The 21,398-nt window shown below is 64.7% G+C and overlaps 1 protein-coding gene and 1 non-coding gene across 8 annotated transcripts; one reads left to right on the plus strand and one right to left on the minus strand.

Annotated features, from left to right (window-relative positions):
* Positions 1–6,528: 6,528 nt before the first annotated feature.
* Positions 6,529–6,673, plus strand: MIR8809 (microRNA mir-8809). The gene has a single exon (NR_128749.1). It is a non-coding gene; the product is annotated as a microRNA mir-8809 (primary transcript).
* A 4,443-nt stretch (positions 6,674–11,116) lies between these two features.
* On the minus strand, positions 11,117–21,375 carry UCKL1 (uridine-cytidine kinase 1 like 1). Of its 7 annotated transcripts, none has more exons than XM_038572930.1 (15): positions 20,929–21,375; positions 17,371–17,561; positions 17,037–17,143; positions 16,774–16,944; positions 16,619–16,690; positions 15,637–15,826; positions 15,487–15,548; positions 13,678–13,697; positions 12,356–12,454; positions 12,181–12,274; positions 12,027–12,089; positions 11,811–11,933; positions 11,605–11,712; positions 11,383–11,539; positions 11,117–11,305 (listed from the first exon to the last, which is right to left on the minus strand). In XM_038572930.1, exons 1-15 carry the CDS (start codon positions 21,042–21,044, stop codon positions 11,226–11,228), a joined length of 1,653 nt encoding a protein of 550 aa, XP_038428858.1. In that variant the 5' UTR covers positions 21,045–21,375; the 3' UTR covers positions 11,117–11,225. The 7 variants fall into 7 exon arrangements, with proteins under 7 accessions (XP_038428858.1, XP_038428861.1, XP_038428856.1 ...); XM_038572933.1 differs by lacking the exon at positions 20,929–21,375 and adding an exon at positions 20,076–20,642 and having other exon boundaries at positions 17,371–17,558; XM_038572928.1 differs by lacking the exon at positions 20,929–21,375 and adding an exon at positions 19,474–20,642.
* Between the last annotated feature and the right edge of the window lie 23 nt (positions 21,376–21,398).

Genomic DNA, 21,398 nt, shown 5'->3' on the forward strand with positions numbered 1-21,398 from the left:
GATCCTGGAGACCCAGGATCGAATCCCACATCGGGCTCCCGGTGCATGGAGCCTGCTTCTCCCTCTGCCTGTGTCTCTGCCTCTCTCTCTCTCTCTGTGTGACTATCATAAATAAATAAAAATTTAAAAAAAATAAAAATAAAAAAAATAAACCACCAAATCCTCTGTGAGTAGGGACAGTTTTATGTCTTGATTTTTTTTTTTTTTTTTTTTTTTTTTGTCCCCTGTCATGGTGTTCAGGGTCCAAGAACAGTGTTGGCTAGAACTGGTGAGAGCAGACATCCTTGTCACATTCTGATCTTAAGGGAAAACCATTCAGTATTTCACTAGTAAGCATATCAGCAATAGATAGGTTTTTCAGACTGAGGAAGTTATCTTCTATTCCCAGTATATGGAGAATTTTTTATTTAATGTAATTTTTTTAAAAGATTTTATTTATTTATTCATGAGAGACACACTCACAGAGAGAGAGAGGCAGAGACATAGGCATAGGGAGGAGCAGGCTCCATGCAGGGAGCCCGACCTGGGACTCGATCCTGATCCTGGGTCTCTAGGATCACGCCCTGGGCTGAAGGCGGCGCTAAACCGCTGAGCCACCCGGGCTGCCCCTGGAGAATTTTTTAAATCATGAATTAGTGTTGAACTTTGCTACATACTTTGAAGAATCTGTTGAGATGATCATGTGATTTATCTCATTTGTTCTATAATATAGTGGATTATATTGGTTTATTTTGAAATGTTGAATCAGGCTTGCATTCTTGGGATAATTTCTGTTTGATTAGCTTTGATTTGCTAGAATTTTGTTAAGGATTTTTGCGTCTGTGTTTGTGAGGGATTTTTTTCATAATGTCTCTGTGAGGTCATGCTGGCCTCCAAAAACAGAAAAGGTTTTTGAGAAAGTTTGCCTGAGATTTATAGTTGGATAGTTGATAGAAAAGTCATCAAGGCCTGGAACTTTGTAGGAAGGTTTTCTGTTACAGATTCAATTGTGCTAATGCATTTAGAACTAACCAGATTCTGGTTCATCCTGTGTTAATTTGGGTAAATTGTATTTTTCAAGGTATTTATCTGTTTCATCTAACTTATTGGCATAAAGTTGTCCGTAATTTTCTGTATCATCTTTTTTGTGCCTATAGGGTCTATATTGATGACCTGTCTTTGTTTCCTTCCTCATGTCATTCATTTCTGTTCTTTTTTTTTCTTTGGTCAGCTGTTGATCAGTTTTGCTATGGTTTTCAAAGAGCCAGCTTTTGGCTTTGTTAAATTTCTCTATCATTTATCTATTTTTTATTTTGATTTTTTGCTCTTTATTATTTCCTGCTTTCCATTTCCTATGGGTCTGCCCTGCTGCTTCTAAAGCAATAGAACTTGAATCTTAGATCTTGGTTAATATATTTTATTATTCAACTCAGAGTAATTTTTCTTGGGGCACCTGGGGGGCTCAGTTGATTGCCTTCAGCTTGGGTCATGATCCTGGGGTCATGATCGAGGCCCACATCAGGCTCCCTGCTCAGTAAGGAGTCTGCTTCTCCCTCTGCCTCTCCCCCTCTGCCCCTGCTCGTACACTCCTGTGTGCTCTCTCAAATAAATAAAATCTAACAAAATCCCCAAAAAACAAATTTTATTTTAAAAAAATACTTGAGGTTTTCTTAGGTATCTTATTGTTGGGTTCCTAACAATTTTTGCCAAGGTCAGGGAACACACTGTGTATGATTTCAACCCATATAAATATATTAAAACTTGTTTTAGAGTCTTAACATGTGGCATGTTTGGGTGATTTAAAAAAAAACTGTTTACATGTTAGGTGTCTCTAAGTATCAGGTTATGGTGGTTGATAGTGTTTTTCAGATCACCTATTTTTCTTGTTTTGTTGTGGTTTGTCCATTCTGAGAGAGGGGTGTGAAGATTTCTATAGCTGTGGGTTTCCTTTTAATTTTGTCAGTACTTGTATTAAAGTCTTCTGAGACTCTTTTTTTTTTTTTAAATATTTTATTTATTTATTCATGAGAGACACAGAGAGAGGGAGAGACACAGGCAGAGGGAGAAGCAGGCTCCATGCTGGGAGCCTGACATGGGTGGGATTCGATCCTGGGTCTCCAGGATCAGGCCCCGGACTGAAGGCGGTGCTAAACCGCTGAGCCACCCGGGCTGCCCCATCTGAGACTTTTTTTTTTTGAGACTCTTTTTAAAGTGTGTAGTTGGGTCTTGAGTTTTTATCCATTCTGACAACCTCTTTATTTCACTTTTTAGTATAGAGACGTCATTTCCCTCTTTCTTTTGGCTTTTCACCTCTACTACTTTGCATTTTTTTATTTAGAGGTCGCTCTAGGGAGGACAGTAAGGACACTCAGTTGTTTACAGTGTGTGTAGCAGTAGTCCAGCACCCCACAGGCACGTCGCAGACTCTGCCTCTGCTCCCCATATGGGACCACTCCCCACACCCCTTTGTGTTCTAGTTGGATGTATTGCGCCTGTGAACCTCACGGCCCCCAGTAGCAGGGCTGTGATAGCTCGCTTAAAGCAGTCCTGTGGAATAAAGTCCACCAGCTTTGCACTTGGAATCTTTATCTATAGTTTTTGATGTTTTCTTTGCATTTTTCTTGTAGATTAGCCTACCATGGCAGACCAGAGACAGCGCTCACTCTCTACCTCTGGGGAATCACTATACCATGTTCTGGGGCTGGACAAGAATGCAACCTCAGATGACATTAAAAAGTCCTATCGGTAAGAGCGCGCACTGCAGGAGGACCTTGTACCTCTTGTGCTTTGATCTGCATTTACCAAGAACCACGCCATGGGTTCGCCCGCTGACTCTGTGTGTGACTGGGAATACTTCCATCTACCTTTGTATGGTAGCGTGTTCCCTTGTAGCTTAAAATTCTTATATTGGTATTTTCTTGGCAACAAGAAAGTAACAGTTGTGGATAATCCACGCTGTCTACCCTGGAGCAGCCAGTTCCGGGAGGCAGGTCTGAGTCTGTTCATCAGAGCAGACTGGGCTTCAGTGTTGAATGATTTCCTCCTTTCAACACCGGGATGACCGTCTCCTCCACGTAGCCTTCACGTCGAACTTCCGTTCGGCTTCCTTGAGTGCACTCGTTAATCTGTACCCTTCGAGTCCTCTCCTGTGTTCTCCCCGTTGTGCAGTTCTACACAGCAGACAGTAGGACCCTTGCTCATCACTTTATTCGGCTAAATGTGCAGTTAGCCCGCGAGGACGCTAGAGGTCAGCAGTAGGTTCACCAGTAGGTTCGCCTTGGCGCCGTCCAAGAGGGATGGGCTGGTGCGGCCAGGTCAGGGCCAGGAGGTTTGCCCCAGACGACTGCACAGGTGCCTTCCCATCTGACATTCTCCAGCTCCGTGGTGAGGTTTCCTGCCCTCTCACGGGGGAATGTGGAATTAGGGACAAAGAAATGGTTTCGGTTTGCAGGAAACTTGCCTTGAAATATCACCCCGACAAGAACCCCGATAACCCAGAGGCCGCAGACAAGTTTAAGGAGATCAACAATGCCCACGCCATCCTGACGGACGCCACAAAGAGGAACATCTACGACAAGTACGGCTCGCTGGGGCTCTACGTGGCCGAGCAGTTCGGGGAGGAGAACGTGAACACCTACTTCGTGCTCTCCAGCTGGTGGGCCAAGGTGAGGGGGGCAGGTGACCTGGTGCCAGCTCAGGTTTCAGGTCTCGCGGGGTCAGGGTGTTTGGGCCAAGGGTTTGTGCCCCTGGGGAGTGGTTTCCGGGCAGGGGGCAGCCTTTGCCCCCATCCCGTGTGAGTGCCCGGGTTCCACCATGGGGCCAGCGGTGCCACTCTGCTCTCTGAGTCACCGTCTGCTCTTCCACGGAGGCGGGGGGGCCTTTTCCCGTCACGCGGCGGGTAGGTGTTCTGTCGCTAGCAGGGAAGACTCGTTTGGAATCTCTCTGGCTTGAGACACTTTGGACGTACCATGTATTTGTACCCGTTTGGAACGTTCGTCCTTGCCCTAACTTTACCCGAAGGCCGAGTCGCCTGCAGGCGCCAGGCCGGGGAGGCCGCTGTGCGGTGCCGACAGCCCTTTCTTGAAGCGAGTGAGCTCTGTCCCTCCGTCTTCCCGCTCCTGGGTCCGCAGGGGCTTTCGTGGCCCGGGCCCTCGCCTCTCCCCGGGGCTGGCGGTGGTGGGTGGGGGTCAGGGAGGCCCCCACCAGCGCCCCTGTGTCCGCCCATGCAGGTCCTGTTCGGGGTGTGCGGGGTGCTCACCTGCTGCTACTTCTGCTGCTGCCTGTGCTGCTGCTTCAACTGCTGCTGCGGGCGGTGCAAGCCCCGGGCGCCCGCAGGGGAGGACGCCGACTTCTACGTGTCCCCCGAGGACCTGGAGGCGCAGCTGCAGTCGGATGAGCGGGGTGAGTGCCGCCGAGGGCCGCCGCGTGGGGCGGGGAGGGGCAGGGCGGGCCCTGAACCGTGTCGACCTGTCTTGTCAAACAGGAGGGCACTGACACTGTGCGGGAGTGTTTGTGGTGGCGGCTGGGACTGTTGAGGTGTGAACGTGGACACTTGAGGTAAAAGCAGACGCAGAGGGCCGTCCCCACCCGCGCACTGAAGCGGCCGGAGTTCGGCGGGACCGAGTAGGTGGGGAGGGCCCGGGGGCTGGCGGCGACCTGAGGCGACTGAGGCAGGCTGTGTTGGGTGGAGGTCCGCAGCTAGCCTCTCCCCTCCGACCTCTGACCCCAGCGGAGCGGCCAGGCGACGGAGGATGGTCACACGAGGACGGTGTTGTCGGGGCCACGCGTGTGCTGCTGCGGCCGATGGCCAGGCCGCCGCCCTCACACGATGAGCATGCGTGTGCTTGCTTTTCAGAGGCCACAGACACGCCGATTGTCATACAGCCAGCGTCTGCCACAGAGACCACCCAGCTCACGGCCGACTCCCACCCCAGCTACCACACCGACGGGTTCAATTAAGTTCAGGAGCAGCTGTGATAGAGGATAGCGCAGCACCCGGCCACTTCACCCTTAGAATCATGAACTGTAGTCACAGAGATGGGGGGAGCCGCCCTGGCCACGGAGGAGGGGCAGCCGCCGCCCGCCGGGCCCTTCCCACCTCTGTGCCCGCCCACCCGTCGCCCCCAACACGTGAAGTGCGTCGCATGCGGTATTTAAAGCAGTTTAGCTACAGTCTTCTTCTTCTTCTGTTTTCTCCTTTTTTAATAGCATGTACGGGGTTATGTTCTGTGTCTGTCCGTGTCGTGGACGTGCTGCGGCGTGACCGCACTGAGCAGACGGTGGAGCCTCCTCGGGGCTTCCCACACGCTGCATGGACCGTGGCTGCGTGGTGCCTCCCGGGCGGGCGGGCTCAAACAGGAGGGGGGGCCTCTGCCCCGGGTTGGTGAGGGCCGCGGCCGGGGCTGCTGGCGGGAGTGGGGGGCCTGAGCCCCACCGAGCGCTGCCGGCTGTGTGGCCCTGGGCGTGCCCTTGCCGTGCTGTTGCTTTGTGCGGGTGTGTGTGCCCCGGTCGCCGGGGAAGTTTGTTGTAGAAAGTGTGGGGGGCTCCACTGACCCCGGGACCACATGGTGTACCTGGTGCGGCCTCAGTCTCCGCGTCTCACGGTCCTCTGAGCTGCTCCCTCGCCAGCCTGCGGGACGTGGTTGTCGCAGTCTCCCACGCTCCCCCCGGGCCACGAGCTGGATCATTGGGGCCATATTCCCGCTACCTCCTCTCCCCTCCTGCCACCCTCCACATTCCTTCAGGCCCGCGTGGCCTTCTGGTCCTTTCTGAACCTCTAAGAACCGCACATGGCAGCAGTGACCCCATTTGTTGTTGTTAGAGGGCCTGCGCGCGGGCTGCTGCTGGAGCACGGCCGAGCAGCCCTGGGAGGCACACGCGGGGAACACGGCCGGGTCCCTGCTTCCCGGGCCCGTCCCCCACCCCCCCCCCCCCCCCCCACCCCCGGTCCTTCCCCTGGGCCTCCGGGCACTGTCGATGGTTCAGGCAGAGCTAGAGACGCCAGGTTCCTGGCGGAGGGACCAGCTGGACCAGAGGCACGGCCTGGTGCCCGTGGCGTGTGAGGCAGCGGCCAGGCCAGGGGACCCCCACTGTCTTGAGCAGCACCTTCTGTGAACCGTTGTTGAAGTCGGTCTTTCCTGTCCTTGTCCCTGAGCTGTGTTGGGGCCCCTGCTGCGGAGGATGGGGAAGGGCCGCGCCCGAGCCAGAGTCCAGGCTTGTCCCCAGCAGCCCTGGGTGTGCTGTGGCGCCGGCCTCCCAGCTGGGGTCTCCGCGCGGCAACCTCGTGGCCGCTGCCGATCGTCTCCTGGATTCCCAGTAGATGAGAACGATGGGGAGCGTGGCCGAGAGCCCGAGGGCCCGGGGGGCCGGCGGGGCCGGCGGGGGGGGGGGGTGGGGGGGTGGGCAGAGCCGCGGGGGGCACCGGTGGCTGCGGAGGAGCTGGTCCTTGGGCAGCTTTTTGGTCCCCCCCCCTTTTTATTGGCTTTTGTTCATTAAAACGATCGTGAAGACTTTCAGTGAGAAGGAAAATAGGCATATGATGTTAAATTAGAAATGGTTTGCTCAAGTCCGTCGTCACGAGAGGATCAGGTCATTGGCTGAGCCCGGAACCGGGGAGGAGGCCCGAGCGCAGGCCGCCTTCTCCGCCCCCGGGTGCAGCGCAAGGGCGCAGCCTCTGCCGTGCGTGTGCAAGTGACTTTGAGCGGTTTTTCCCTGGAATGGCAGGAACCGGGGTCAAGGCGTGGCCCCCAGGGAGCGAGCATCCCCACGGCGGTGGGGTCTGCGGGGGCCTCGTGGGGTCTCCACGCACCCACCCGGGCGGCTCCCCTGGGGGGTGCCGGCTGTTGAGCCCGGGCTCCTGCAGGACCGGTGAACAGTGAGTGAGTTAGCAGTGGTGACAACAGCCCCCGATGGTGGCGAGGCCTGCCCAGGACAGGGCCCGGGCTGCGGCGGCACCGGGTGGGTCGGAGGCCGAGCCCCTTCTGCAGTCCGCAGGCCTCGCCTGCGTTTCCCGTCCCCAGTGGTCTGTGTGTGTCTCTGGGAGCAGAGGTGCCGAGTCGGGGGGGACCTTGTTGGCGGGCTGCGCAGTGAGAGCACCTGGGCCCAGGGTGGGGAGCACGGAGACGCCGCAGGGTGGCTGCTGGCACACGCTTCTGTCCCTGCTCAGTGACGCGGTCTTGTCTTCCTTTGGCTTTACTCTCCCTTCGAACTGCTTTAGATATTAGCCCTCGTGTGAGCGCCGGTCCCGGGGGGAGGCCGGGGGTGCGGCCGGGGGAGCAGCCCGCACAGGGAATGCCCGTCCAGGCCAGGTCGTGGGGGCCGCCTGCAGGGGGGGATGGGGGCCCCCCCGGCACCGGGGGGTGGGGGCGGGAGCTCATCCCGTTCCTGGTCAGCACGCCGACCTGGGAGCCCCGGTGTCCCGGGGCCGCCCTGTGTGTTCTCGTTATTTTGGTTGTGAATCCTCCTGTGGAAATCAGCAGAAGCCGCGTCCTCCTGTCCTTCCGAGCACGGTTGGCGTGTCTGGGCCGTGGGTGCGGGCCGTGGGTGCCTCTGTGCGTGTACATATGTGGATATGTATATACCACGCCGCGGTGTGGCTGCTGTTGTCCGGCGACAAGTACAATAAAAGTTTGGCTCCGAAACGGCCTCGGGTTTCTTGGTGAGTCGGGTCAAGAACAGGGTCGTGGCGGGAGCGCTCCGCCCGGGGCCCAGAGGGGACAGCGGCCCTGTCACGTGCCTGGGTCAGGGCGGCGGGTGGCTCCCCTTCCCCGGGGAGGGTGCCGGGCCCACCCGTCGTGCTCCCCTGCCCTCCAGGTGAGTGTCCTTTGTGACATCTTCAGGCTGGAAACCCTTCCCTCCCTGAAACGGTAGGGCCAGTTTTCTGAGCGTCAGATACAACCAGTGACCGAGTGCATCCCGAGGGGGACGCGTCCTGGCCGCGGGGCGCCCTCCGGGAAGGGGCAGCACCCTGGGAGGTGGTTTCCCCGGAGAACGGGACCGTGTGTCAAGCTACGTGAGGGGCGGTTTACCCTGAAACCTATACACGTTGTCTTCAGATGCTCAGAGCGACTGCATGGCCAACCGTTGTCCCCGGGTTCCGGGGGGTGGGCCTGTGGCCCCGAGTCCCACGTGCACCCCGAGGCCAGGCCGGAGGCTTAGGATGGTTCCGTGCTGATGTCCATCGCGTATGTCTGAATGTTGACCTTAAGATGAAGATAACTGTTGTACAATAAATGTTTTCACTGCAAACCAGCCTGTGTCTCCTTCAATGAGCCCTGGAGTCCTCTGGGGGCGTCGCGCTCGGGGGCAGGGTCTCCCTCCCGCCTGCCTGGCCCGCGCCCCTCGGCTGTTTCCCCCTTGGTTCTCTAAGTGCAGCGCGCAGAAGGGGTCCCCTGAGCCCACGTGTGGTGGGGACAGCTCTGCCCCCCCAAGAGCCTCCGTCCACCCGCCCAGAGGGGAGTTGGGCCGCAGGGCTCTGCAGCAGGCGGAGGGGACGGGCCTCAGGGCAGCCTCCCAGTGGTGCCCGGCCTGCTGCCCCGGGGCGTCCGTGGAGGCCAGAGGCCCCGCGCCTCCACCCTGCTGTTGCGCCTTCCTGGCTCACGTCCAGGCCACTGGTGAGCTGGTGCTGCGCCGGCGTCTCCCCGCGGGGCCGTTGTCCCTCACACTGCGGCCGCCCTGCGCCACTGCCCGGCGCACAGAGGGCCCAGCCAGGCCTCCCTGCACCACGCGGTCCCCACGCAGGGCTCCTGGCCTCGCCTCTGTCCCAGGGCAGGTGTGTCCCTGGGTGCTCGTGTCCCCTTCTGCACATGTCAAGCGGGTGGGGGGGCTATCAGTGGAGTGGGGCTGACCTGAGCACCCATGGGTGCTAAATGGGAGACCCCCAGCCCCTGGGTGTGACCCCTTGGGTCAGGGGCTGGGGCTTCTGTTCCTCCACCTTAACTCAGGACAAGGCACCAGTATTTTTTAAAAAGCAGCATAAAAATACTAAATCGTGTAAGCAGCGTGCAATAGACTCGCGTGGGTGTAGGAAATGGGAATCCTGTGACTGCGGGGACCTGCGCCCCCCTCCCTCCCCCTCCGCGGTTCTGGCCAGTGCTGCCCCTGCCTCCCAGGGACCCGGTGTCATCGTCATTTCCTTGCTCTGGAGTTTGCACAACGTCCGCCTGTTGCCTTCCGTGTGGGTTTGCCGGGGTGACCCCACCCGCCGCCGGGTCAGCGGCCGCCCTGCGAAGGAGGGTGGCACAGGGCTGTGCCCGCAGCAGGTGCAGGCAGCTCAGGGGCCGCCCGGGCACCGCCCCCCGCCCCCCGGGGCCCCTCCCCACCGGGCAGACCGGTGCTCACGGGGAAATAGGGCCCCAGCTTTCCTGCTGGGCGTCCACGGTGGTGGGGGTGGGGAGCGGGGCGGGCTCTGGCGGGAGGGACCCGTGCCCAGCACCCGGGCTCCCGCGCGGCCTCTGCTCCACTCCGGGGTCGACCTGCACCCCTGCGCGCTCGCCCTCACGCGACCGGGGCTGGAGGGGTTGGAGGGTGCAGGGGAGACACGGGGAGGGGGGAGACGTGGGGGGAGACCCCGGAGGCTGGGGCCCGGCGCCCGCTCGCCCCCCAGCCCCCGCGGCCCCGCCCCCAGCCCCCGGGGGCCCCACGGCCACGCCGCACGGTGCCCCCCCGCCCCCGCCCCGACTCACCACGCAGCTTCCTCTGGCCGAGGCGCTGCCTGCCGGGGCGGACCGGGGCTGCGGTGCTGGGAGGCGGGGGTTGGGTTGGGGGGAGGGGGCGGCCCAGCCTCCCCTCCGGCGGGGCCAGGGCAGGGCCACGGACCGAGCCAGCGGCCGCCGCGGGGAAGGGGCGGCACCTCTCGGGCTGACGAACCTGAGACTGACCGCGGGGACACACTCTCAGGTTGGACAGTCCTGGAGGCGCCGCCCGGGCCCGCGGCGAGGCCCGTCAGTCCGGGAGCCTCCCGGGTCGGGGCCCCTCTGGATGAGCGCGGGGACTGCGGCTCCCTCGGCCGGTGCCCCACACTGTCCCTCGCACTGTCCCCGGCGCCGGCCCTGGACGGCAGTGTGGGCCCCCGAGCACTGGGCGCCGGGTCTTCCCTCGGGGAGGAGGCTGCGGGGTCGCCCGGGTCGCCCGGCCCTGCCGTGACAGTGACCCGCACAAGGCCCACCCTACCCATGGCCCAGCGTCCCCAGGCGGCCTTGGGTGACCACAGCCTGAGGGGCGGCTCCTGTGCCCCAGGTCCCCTCTGCCCTTCAAGAACAGGGTGGAAGTTGCACCCCCAGCCCACGCGTGCGTCTGGACATGGGCCGAGCGCCACAGCACAGGACACTGTGGAGCGTGTGGGGGGAGCTGGGGGCCCAGCTGGACGCGGGAAGGCCACAGAGGAACGACCTACCGCTACCCCACCCCCGGAGCTGGGGAGCCCGGGCTGGGCTGCCAGGAGGGCGCCAGCAGCCTCCCCAACAGGGCCAGGCGGGGGCCCCAGCCAGTGGAGCCCGGGACATGGGGCCACTCACCTGCGTGGCCAGGAGCCCCTCCTGCTGACCTCCGGGCCCCCTCTCCATTCTCCTCCTGGTGCCATCCTGGTGCAGGACAGCCTCCTGCTCTATCTGCCCGCCTCTGACCTGCCCCCCCAGTGACTTCCTGTCCCCACCCCCACAACCAGCTTTTCCACGACATGGCCTTTTGGGGTTGGGCGGGGGGCACCAAGGAGACCCGCAGGGCAGGAAAGAGGCCAGAGACAGGCCTGACGTCGGAGGGGAGGGAGCCGGGGCCCAACAACCCAGTCCCGTGCCCGAGTGCGCCTGTGGTACCCCACCCAGGTAGGCCGGCCACTGAGGCCCCAAGCCACAAAAGCAGGGCTGGCGGCGCTGCCTGGCCCTCAGCACGGCTGCCCCTGATGCTGCCCCCTGATGCTGCCACCGATGCTGTGGCATCTCCCCTGCACCTGGCGGCTCCCCCCACGGCCACCCACACAGACTTCCGCCCTTCCCGGGCAGTGCACACACGTGGTGGGGCGGAGGCCCAGGCGGGAGCCACCCCAGGGCCCCAGCTCTGCACCCCCCAGTCTGACCGCGAGGCCGACCCTGCAGCCCGGATAAGGCTGGGAAGCCGCGGGGCAGCTGACCACGCTCGCTCAGTTTTCCTAAACTTTACTTTATAAAATGTGTGGAGCAGGTTACAGCGTGAACATCCTTTTCAATCAAAGCAAGGACGTCTGTGCGGGCGAGGCCGGAGGCTCGCGGGAGCTAGCTGGTGGACGCCGCTTCCTCCTCGTCGCTGCCGTCGGGCGCCGCGTCCGTCCCAAAGTAGCGGTCACCGAAGTTACCTGGAGACAAGCAGGCCCCTGCGGTGGCGGCTCGGCCTGCAGGCCCCGCCCACCGCTGATGAGCGCCGCGGCCTCACCGATGCCCGGGATGATGCGGAACAGGTCGTTGACGCGCTTGTCCACGGCCGTGGTGATGATCCGCACTCGCGGGAACGCGTAGGCCACCGAGTGGACGCCCATCTCCGCCATGAGCAGCGACAGCAGGAAGATCTTGTCCTCAGGCACGTCGTGGTCCTGCGGGGGCCGCCGGTGAGCCCCGCCCCGCCCCGCCCCGCCCCGCCCCCCGCGGGCCCACTCACCAGCAGCACGCGCACCGCCATCATGGCCGCAGCGCCCGTGGACACGGTGCAGTCCATCAGGATCACGTGGTCGTCGCTGATGTCCTTGGGCAGCCGCAGGTAGTGGAGCTGCACGCGGCCAGGGTCACAGGCAGCCCGGAGCTGCCCTCGGGCCGCGCCCCCCCCCCCCCGGCCTCGGGCCCCCGCCCCCCCGGGCCTCGCCCCACCTCGGGCTCCCCGGTGTGCTGGTTGGTCTGGATGAGGATCGTGCCGATGCGCACGTCTTTGCACACGGCCCGCAGCGCCGGCTCCATGGTCTCACCCGCTCGCAGGATGGACACGCCCGTGATCTGCGGGGCAGGGGCGCGGGGCGTTGAGCGGCGCGGCGGGCTGGCCCGACCCCCACCGCCCCGGCTGCCCGCCCGCCCGCGCCCCACTGCTACCTGCTTCCCCGCGTAGCACTTGCCCGCGTAGTCCTGCCCCTGCGGGGTCTGCACGACGCAGTCCTGCGACGGAGGGCGGGGGCGCTCGTGAGCCGGGGAGCCGCCCCCGCCCCGCCCCGGCCCGGCCCGGCCCCCGCCCGCCCCCGCCCCGCACCTGGAAGGGCAGGAAGGAGAGCGCGTGCTCGATGAGCAGCCGCATCAGCCTCTTGGAGTAGAAGATGAACTCGTCGCGGCTGGTCTCCTTGTCCCTGCGGACGGCGGGGTTAGGCCGGGTGCGGGCCGCGGGGCCACCTCGCCCCTCGCCCCTCGCCCCTCGCCAGGGCCCTCACCTGATGATGGTGTGCATGCCCCGCACCTGCGGCGTGCTCTTGAGGACACTCAGCGTCCGGGGCAGGGGGTGGCACTGGTGCGCCGAGGCCAGCGCGGCCCTGGGAACACAAACCGTGGGGACTCAAGAAGGGGGGGTCTTCCCCCAGGGCCCCGTCCTCCCCCTCCGGACACTGACAGTGTAGGGGGCGCAGGTGACGGGGCCAGGGACGTGTGCAGGCGAGGGCCGCCGCCTCCCCGTGGCTGATCTGCGGGGCCCAACCCCCGAGTCGCCCCGCCAGGCGGGGGCGAGCAGAGCAGCTGACCCTCGGGTGGGTGGGGAAGCGCGGGGCTGCGGTGCGAGCCCCCTCCCAGCCCCGACCCCCTCCTGCGCGGGCTCGGGGACGGCAGACGGGGGCCGCGCCGTGGGCCGGGCGGGCGGGCGAGGGACTCGGCCCCAGGTCGTGTCTCTGGGCCACAGCTGAGCCTCAGAGCCAAGCCCCGCCCAGCCCCTCCCTCCGGATGACGCGCAGCCCCTCGGGGGACGCGGGCGAGTCTGCAGGCCCGCCCCGCCGCACCAGGCCTAGGGTGGGGGCGGGGCGGGGGCGGGGCCGAGCCGGGGAGGGGCGGGGCCCGGAGAGTAGAGAGGACTCAGGAGAGCAAAGGAGCGGGGCGGAGCCGGGGAGGGGCGGGGCGGAGCCGGGGAGAGGCGGAGCCAGGAGTAGAGAGGAGTCAGGAGAGCAGAGGGGCGGGGCGGAGCCGGGGAGGGGCGGGGCGGAGCCGGGGAGGGGCGGAGCCAGGAGTAGAGAGGAGTCAGGAGAGCAGAGGGGCGGGGCGGAGCCGGGGAGGGGCGGGGCGGAGCCGGGGAGGGGCGGAGCCAGGAGTAGAGAGGAGTCAGGAGAGCAGAGGGGCGGGGCCAGGAGAGTAGAGAGGAGTCAGGAGAGCAGAGGGGCGGGGCCAGGAGAGTAGAGAGGAGTCAGGAGAGCAGAGGGGCGGGGCGGAGCCGGGGAGGGGCGGGGTCAGGAGAGTAGAGGAGTCAGGAGAGCAGAGGGGAGGAGCGGAGCTGGGGAGGGCGGGACCAAGCCGAGCCGGGAGAGGGAAAGCGCAGGAGCGAGCCGGGGGCGGGGTGGGGCCGAGAAAAGGGCGGGGAGAGGGGGCGGGGCCGAGGGGGCGAGGCCAGGGAGGGCGGAGCCGAGCCGGGGGCGGTCAGCGCAGGAGCGAGCCGGGGCGGGGCCGAGCGGGGAAGGGAAGCGTAGGTGCGAGCCGGGGCGGGCGGGGCGTGGGGAGCAGCCCGCGCACACAGCGCACAGCACAGCACCGCGAGCAGCGCGCACTCTGTCCTCACATATCCCAGCGCAGCTTCCTCTACTCGCCAGGTGAAGAGTGTGTTCAGGGAGGGAACAGGGCAGGAAACCCAGGGGTTTACAAAGAGGAGGAAAAGAAGAGAAAAAGACCATTTAGCAAGGGAGCGGTCCCGGCGGCCAGCAGCCGGCCTGAGGGTTAGAAGAGGCAGGTGGCGGGGCGGCAGGGAGACCGAGGCTCTGCGCTCCGCCGCCGGGGCTCGGGAGGGAGGCCAGCAGCCCCCCGGCCACCCGCCTGTGCCCTGCGCGCCCGCAGCCGCCACCTCGGCCAGAGAAGGGAAGCAGCCCGCTGCGTTTAGGCCTTTTTCCAAGTTTGCGACCCTAGGAAACTATTCCGGCCACGAAGGCTTCCAGAGGGCCTGACAGGGTAAGACCTGCAGGTACCCGGGTCTGGAGGGGAGCCAGCGGGGACTCCTGCGAGGGCAGCAAGTGGCCCTGGAGGCACTCCCAGTGCAGCAGCTTCAAGGTCCCAAGCATGACCCGGAGGGTCTCTCTGTGCTTCCCGAGTCCAGAAAGCCCAGGCTAAAGGCAGGTCATTCGTGCTGGACACTGTGGGACGGGGGCTTCGTTCGTTCTCATGGGCCCCGGGTGCACTCGGAGCTCCTCCTGGTCCTCTGTGCCCTGGGTGCAGGGCCAGAGTGGGCAGGGGGCAGGGGGCTGGGGCCTCACCACCATCTGGGGGAGTCCAGACTGGACCCTCAGATCAGGCAAAGGTCCCTCTGGCTGCTGAGGGACATGCCTGTGACCACTGACCTGGGCGGGGCCAGCAGTGCTGCTTCTGTGCCCTCTGGCGTCAGACCCCATGCAACCAGCCCCTGTTGGGGAGAGGCCTCCAGAGAGGTCTCACCAGTGTGGTCGGGGCACTGTGTGGTCCTGGGCAAGTCCCTTAAACTCTCTGTGCCTTAGTTTCCTCATCTGGCAGCAAAGACAGACAAAAGCAGCATGGGGGCCACCACACCATCCTTTCTGTTCCTGGGGCAGGGCTGCCACAGGGGATGGGCATGACAGGAGAGGACCCTCCCACCTGCCCAGGTGACAACCCAAATTCCGAGCTGCCAGCAGATGTTGGAAATGCCTCCGTCCGTGCAGACAGGTGTGGGAAGTCTTACCTGACACTGAGCTCACGCTGCGGCAGCGACACGGGGAGGCACAAGGGAATGGGGACGGCACGTCAGTGGCGGTAGCACCGCTCACCTCGCAGTCACCGGACAGCACCGCCGGTGGCCACTGTGCACCTTGGCCGGCCAGGCCACCCCACCCAGGAACGGACCGGCCACAGTCCCAAGGGTTAGTCCCAGGTGGCCGCTGACCACAGGAGGGAGCCTGTAACCTGGGCACTGTCTGGTCTGGGCAGTAAGAGCTGGGGCTCCTGGGGCTCCGCTCCTCAGACCTCAGGCCTCCAGCACCCCACCTTGATGCCTGCCCAGAGTGGAGGTGCCCTTGGCCAGCCCAGGGCACGTAACTTCAGCTTGAGGCATCCCTCTGGGAGTGCTCAGGATGTGGGGCTCAGCACTACAACCCAATGGCCCCCGAAGGCTTAGGAGGGACGGGAGTGTAGCCTTCCACTCAAGGCTCAGCTCAGCCCGGGAGGCTCCTCTGCACCCCTACTTCCTCAGGGAATCCAGCTGCCTCTGCCAGCACCAAGGGCCGGGGGCTGACCGAGCAGGGACATGGCAGGGGACAGCAGACACACAGGGGCTGCAGAGCAGGTGTCTGTGGGTGGTGATGGCAGGGGAGCAGGGAGTGGGGCCTGGTGGGCTACGGGGACCCGGGAACCTGGCCCGGGGGCTCACCTCCTCCAGCTGGCTGTGCATGTGCTGCACGATCAAGTCGATGGCCACCGTGTTCCCGCTCCCTGGGATGGGACAGGTTAGGAGGGTGACTTGGGTGACCAAGGCTCCACCTGCCCACGTTCCCAAGGGCAGGCAGCTCTGCAGGCTCACCCCAAGGCACCACGATGTCCGCCACGCGCATGGTGGGCTGGATGTACTGGTCAAAGGCAGGTTTGACAAACTTGTTATACTGTTTGATGACACCCTCGATGTCTCGGCCTCGCTCACTAATGTCCCGGCGCAGCCGCCGCACGAGGCGGATATCAGAGTCTGTGTCCACGAAGATCTTCATGTCCAGGAGCTAGATGGGGAGAGCAAGGTGCTGAGCAGGGTGCGGCACCAGCAGGGCCAGTGTGGATGACACGGGGACCAGCTCCTGCAAAGACCTCTGGCTTGGGCGCTGGCCTGGGAACAGACCAGGCCTTGGGGCACCTCGCAGGTCCAGCTGGCAGTGTGCACGGGGGTGGGGAAGCGTGTGGGGCCATGTACATGCTGGGGGGCTGCTGTCCAGCGGGGGACAGTGGCTGCAGAGGCAGGATGCACCTGGTGCCGTGACTGTGGGTCATCTGCCATCTGTGTGCCGTCACACGCGCTCCCAGGGACTGGGGACTCGTTCTCCCCCCACCACAGTTCTTGGGCTTAGTGAGTTCAGGTCTGGTCCTGAAGGTGCTCCTGGGGGGCTGCGCACTGCTGCATGGCTGCCAACAGGGTCCCCTGAGCCCGAGCCCAAACTCACTGGCCTCAGAACTACAGGGACCGGAGCACGGCTGGCTGTGGGCACAGGCCTTCCTCATGGACCTCGGTGGGGGCAGGAGGGGGGCCGCCCCCAGCAGGCCTGGCAGGAAGGACGGAGCTATGCACGCCCCCCCCCCCACCGAGGGCGTTTCCGTTCTCACTTCACCGAGCGTCCTTGACCCACTCTCCGGAGGGCAGCCCTGTATCCCCCAGTACCCGGCACCTGCACCACAGGGATGGGACAGGTGACCACGCGCCACAAGGGCAGAGCAAGTGGCTGGGCCTGGGTTAGAACGACAAGCGGAGCAGGGAGCTGAGTAGGGACGGGCGTCCCCGCGGCCGCAAGCCCTGCCCTCACCTCCAGCAACGTCTTGTCAGCAAAGGCCATGATGCCCTCGAAGATGATGACGTTTGCACCGTAGAGGGTTTTCTGCAAGGGAACCGTGCAGTGTGTTGCCCGCCAGCCTGCCGCGCTCCCAGGCGGGCAGGCGCAGCCCGAGCCCACGGGCCTACCCAGTCCTTCTTCCGGCTGTGCGTGGTGAAGTCGTAGACGGGCACCTTCACGCTCTTGCCCTGTTTCAGCTTCTTGAGGGTGGACACGATGAGGTCAAAGTCAAAGGCGTCTGGGTGGTCAAAGTTGAAGTTGTTGTGGGCGGCCTGCTCCTGCTGCTGCGTGGTGAGCACCTGTGGGGGGAGCAGCGGGGGCTCTGTGGCCTCCAGGCGGGGGGCGGGGGGGCGGGGCAGGACCTCCCACCCGCGCAGGCCGTGCTCCCCACCTTGTAGAAGGAGTCCATGGACAGCAGGACCACCCAGGGCACGTCCAGGGCCTCGATGATCATCCGGGCCACGGTGGTCTTCCCCGAGGCGCTGCCACCGCCCAGGCCTGTGGCAAGGGGCAGAGAGGGCCGGAGCGGGCGGTGCGGCCGGCCCCCGGGACGGGCTCACGCTCTGCCCCGGCTGCAGGGCCAGCACTGCCTTCCAGCTGGGATGCCAGCCTCCGCCCCACGCTCCCCGGGGCGGGCAAGGCAGTCGCGTTAGTGGCAACGCCAGTCGGGTGTTCGGTGGCGGGGCCCGCCCGGCCCTGGCCTCCCGCCCACGAGCCTCGCTCACCAATGGCAAAGGCCTCCTTGGACTGCGTGCCGTGCTCGTTGTACCAGGGCGGCCGGCCGGCCGTGTAGATGGTGCGCTTGCTGGTGCGCAGCAGGGGGGGCTCAGACTTGCACTGGCTGGTGGTGCGCTTCCGGGGTGAGCGTCTGGCACCCACGGGTGGGAGGAGCCTGTCCAAGGATTCCGCGTTGCTGCTGCAGAGGAAGAGGACGCACTCGCCTCTGCCCAGGTCCGCTGGCTGCCCCCCCTCCCCCCCCCGTGTCAGCCACGTGTCAGCTGGCGTGGCCGCGGGAAACCCCCCACCCCGCGGGCCGGGGAGCACACGAAAGCTCCTGCAGCCCCCTCACGGGGGGCGGGCCTGGGACTGTCACTGCCCGCAGCAGTGCGGGGGAGCGAACACTGGGGGAAAGGAGGAGTGCCGTCCGGGCTGGCTGCTGGCCCCTCGGGTGGGGGGGCACCCCACGGGCCGTCGGGACCCATCAGGGACTGCGCTCCGCCCCACGACACTCTCTGGAGAGCCCTGTTGTCTTGTCAGGGCCGACCCCTGCCACCCCGTGGGCTCTGGGACAGAGAGCGCTGGCAGGGCGGCTGAGAGGGCGGGGCGCAGGGCGCGGGGCGCAGTCCTGGGCTGGCAGGCCCGCAGGGGAGCCCTCGCTTCCGCCCTCCAGCACCCTGCAGGCAGAGAAGGCGCCAGTCCCAGGGGCCGGGGGCTGGAAAACCCAATCTGGGGAAGGGTTAGGACAGCAGCTGTGCCGCTCGTCCCCAGGTGGCACGCTGACTTCTCCGTCAGCTCCTGAGCAGCACGGTGTGACCGCTGGCTCAGGCCCCAAATCCCAGCAGTGACAGCTCTGGGGGGACTCGATGTGGCCGAGGGGCCACCTGGGGGCAGTGTCTGCTTGAGGCCTGCTCAGCGTCTGTGCTGACAACCTGGTCACCAAAGCCTGCTGTCAGGGTGGCCGCAGGGCCAGGACCCGCTCGGGGAACAGAGACGTGGGGCCGGCCAAAGGATCCCGGGCCTGCTCTGGGGCCTCAGGGCAGGAGGTGGCCCCGGCGGGCGGGAACAAAGTGTAGCGAGTCACGGGGACGCACTGGGCAAGTGGGTCCCTGCAAGAAGCTTCCTGCGACACGGCCTGGCCAGCACGCGGGCCCCGGGCCCCGTGACCACTGCTCCGGGGCTCGAATGGGAGCCTGACGACGCAGGAGAGCGTCCTCGAGGCCGGGGAGTCGGGAAAGCCGACAGCCACGGCGTGAGCCCACTCGTGCAACCAGCCGACACACACTGCTCAGTGCACACGCGGCCTATGTGCGTGGGGGGGCACAGACGGGCCAGGATCGCCCTGGGGACCGGGGTCGGGCCTTCCGCCCCGCTGCAACTCAGCAGCTCGGACCAAGCCGCGGCCCGTCTCCGGCCTGCCACCGCCATGGCCACCGGCAACGCCAGGACACGGGGTGCCCGGTGAGGGCCCCGGAAGTACCTTCCTGCCTGTGGAACAGCCTGGGCATCTGCACCTGCGGCGCGCCGGCCCTCCCGGCTGTGCGCCCGGAGCCAGGAGGACACTTGCTCACTCGAATGTCTGGGGGTACGAGGCAGTGGGGGGAACCAGCTAAAGCCAGAAGCACGACAGGTCGCAGCGGCGGTGGCGCGCTCGAGAGCCCCGAGGACAACGCAGACTCGGCCCAAGGGATGGACGGGCGGGGGTGGGGAGCTTGGAGGGAGCGCGGACCAAGAGGTGGCGGCCAGGACACGCGCCTCACACCGGGGGGCAGCGCCCACCCCCACCAGCCCCAGGGCTCCCAGGCGCTGCCTCCCCGCAGGTGGCAGATGGCCCAAGTGGGGACAGTGGAGCCGCCTGGCAGCTTCTCGGTGGCCCTGGAGGGGACGAGGGGCAGCCCAGCCCGTCCCCGTGCCTCCTGGGAGACAACCCTAGCGGACAACCCACTGCAAAGGAGGAGGGCCCACCACCGGCCGACCTCCTGACCTCCCGCGTGCACAGCCGGATGGGGAGCGGGGCGGGGGCGCAGGCCTGGCCCCGATGGCGCCCATCCCCCTGCTTCTCACCGCGGGGCAGGGGCCTGGCCTCTCCAGCAGGAAACTCTATTCCCTACCTGCGAACACCCCTTGTCCTACGAGGTAGTGACGGCCACTGCTGCCGGCGACCTCTGAGGCCCATGCTGCCAACGCCTGGGGCAGACACCGTCCCAGGGAAGAGTGCCCATGCGCCAGGAAAAGGGGAAAGTAGGCCAGAGAGAGCTTTGCCAGAAACCCGCCCCACGTGGGTCTGACCGGCCCCGGGGCGGGTGTGCAGCCAAGCCCGGCTCCACCGCCTTCTCCAAAGCCCCATCTCTCTCTGGGAACCAGGGACGAAGCCTCACTGTGACCTCAGCGCAAGCCTCACCCCATTTTCTCAGCGACACGACCCTGGAAATGGGAAGGTCACCCCAAAAATCTCCTTTCCCAGTCTACACGTGGACGGGGTGCTTCTCGCTACAGGGACAAAAAGTAATTTCAAGCCAACGGGTTCCGAGCCACCAGGGACAGAGACTCACCTGAAACAGAGAGCCCCACGCAAAACGAGTCCCTGCTCGCGGCCAGCCCTGCCTGGCCCCTCGAGGGCACCTACCCAGTCTCCTGACGTCTGCGAGCGGCCACGACACAGCAAAGGCAGTCGCCTCACCACAGCTGCGGGAGACACAGGCCTGCCACTCACCTGCCTTCCGCTCCAAGGGCCCAGCACCCCGAGATCCTGATGCCAGGGTAAGCTGGGGGGCTGCTCATGGCTGGGGCAGGGGATAGCGGACGGCAGGGCGAGCCCCGGAGTCTGCAGGAACATCCCCTGTGCCACTCAGACACACAGCGGCCCCCCAGGACCGCTCAGGAGCCGCCCCCCAGGGCTGGGAGGCCGCAGGGCAGGTGCGGAGCCGGTGCGGTCCGAGGAAGAACAGTGCTCGCTGGCGGCCTCCGGGGCCGAGGATCCAGGCATTAAGAGGATCACCCGGCGGGGCTGCGTGCGCTCCCGATATTAATAGCACTGACCCTGCCGAGAAGAACACTGCCGAGCGGCCCTGGCTGGCCCTGGCTGTCAACTGCCCCTCCTGGGCACTGGCTGCTGTCCCGCTGGCCCAGGCCTGGAAGGACCGCGGTGCACCCCTCCTAGAACTCCAGACCCCAGGCCTGCTTGGGACTGCAGAACCGACCCCCTCCTACCCACTCGTGGACAACAGGGAAATCAGAGTGTCTTGGGGCCCAGCGTCGCTGAGCCTCGGGGCTGAACCCTGCGTCACACCCCTGGCCCCAAGGTGCCTTCCAGAGGCGCAAACAGCAAACAAGCCTGACACTCGAGCCGCCCGCCCCGCCCCCACGGGGTAGGCTCGGCGCCCCAGCCAGGGCACGGCACGGGCCACTGTCCAGCAGCAGGAGGGAGGTGGGGCTCGGCCCGGGAATCTAGGCTGCAGCGTGCAAAGGGGTCTGCACTCCTTCAGCCCCTCCCTGGGCTCCTTTCCAGCTTTCCCCCTGACTTGGCTTTGAACCACACGGAGGCTCAGGGAAGGAGGCCCACACACCTGAGCGCAGGCACTCCTGGGAGCTGCCTCGGGAGCAGCCTCTCCTGGCCGCCCAGGTCACAAGGGCGTGTGCCCCCCAGTGCAGAGGCGCCTGGAGGGAGGGCCGAACCGCCCATCCCGGCTCACGAGAGCTCTTCTCTGCTGACCCCTGGCCTGGACCCCATGGTTCAGGGGCTGGTCCACGCTTCGGAGGCTGGTGCGGCCCTGGGCAGGCCTGCAGAGTCGGGCCTGCAGCACCAGGGCCTCCACTCGTACCCAACACCCTGCTCGGTTTAGGGAAGTTTGGTGGGTGAGCAAATGGGAGGCTAGACGGAGGCAGGCGGGGTTGACGGCTGGGGCCAGGCCCCGGGGATCCCGGACTGGCTCAGGCACGGAGGCAGCAGCAGCGCTCTCAGCCCACGAAGCACTGGCGGGCTGGGAGGCTACGGCCCCGGAGGGAGTGCCACGGGCTCGGGAGGCTCGCAGGGCCC

The sequence above is a fragment of the Canis lupus genome, chromosome 24, assembly GCF_011100685.1.
Source record: "Canis lupus familiaris isolate Mischka breed German Shepherd chromosome 24, alternate assembly UU_Cfam_GSD_1.0, whole genome shotgun sequence".
In the NCBI taxonomy this organism is placed as follows: Eukaryota; Metazoa; Chordata; class Mammalia; order Carnivora; family Canidae; genus Canis; species Canis lupus.

Coding starts and splice junctions, on each gene's coding strand:
- UCKL1 (XM_038572928.1), bottom strand. CDS start 19,709: ATGGGGCTTTGGAGAAGGCGGTGGAGCCGGGCTTGGCTGCACACCCGC. Junction 15,827..16,618: donor CTGACAAGACGTTGCTGGAG/GTGAGGGCAGGG, acceptor CTCCCCATCTAG/CTCCTGGACATGAAGATCTT. Junction 11,540..11,604: donor TGGCGGTGCGCGTGCTGCTG/GTGAGTGGGCCC, acceptor CGGCCCCCGCAG/GACCACGACGTGCCTGAGGA.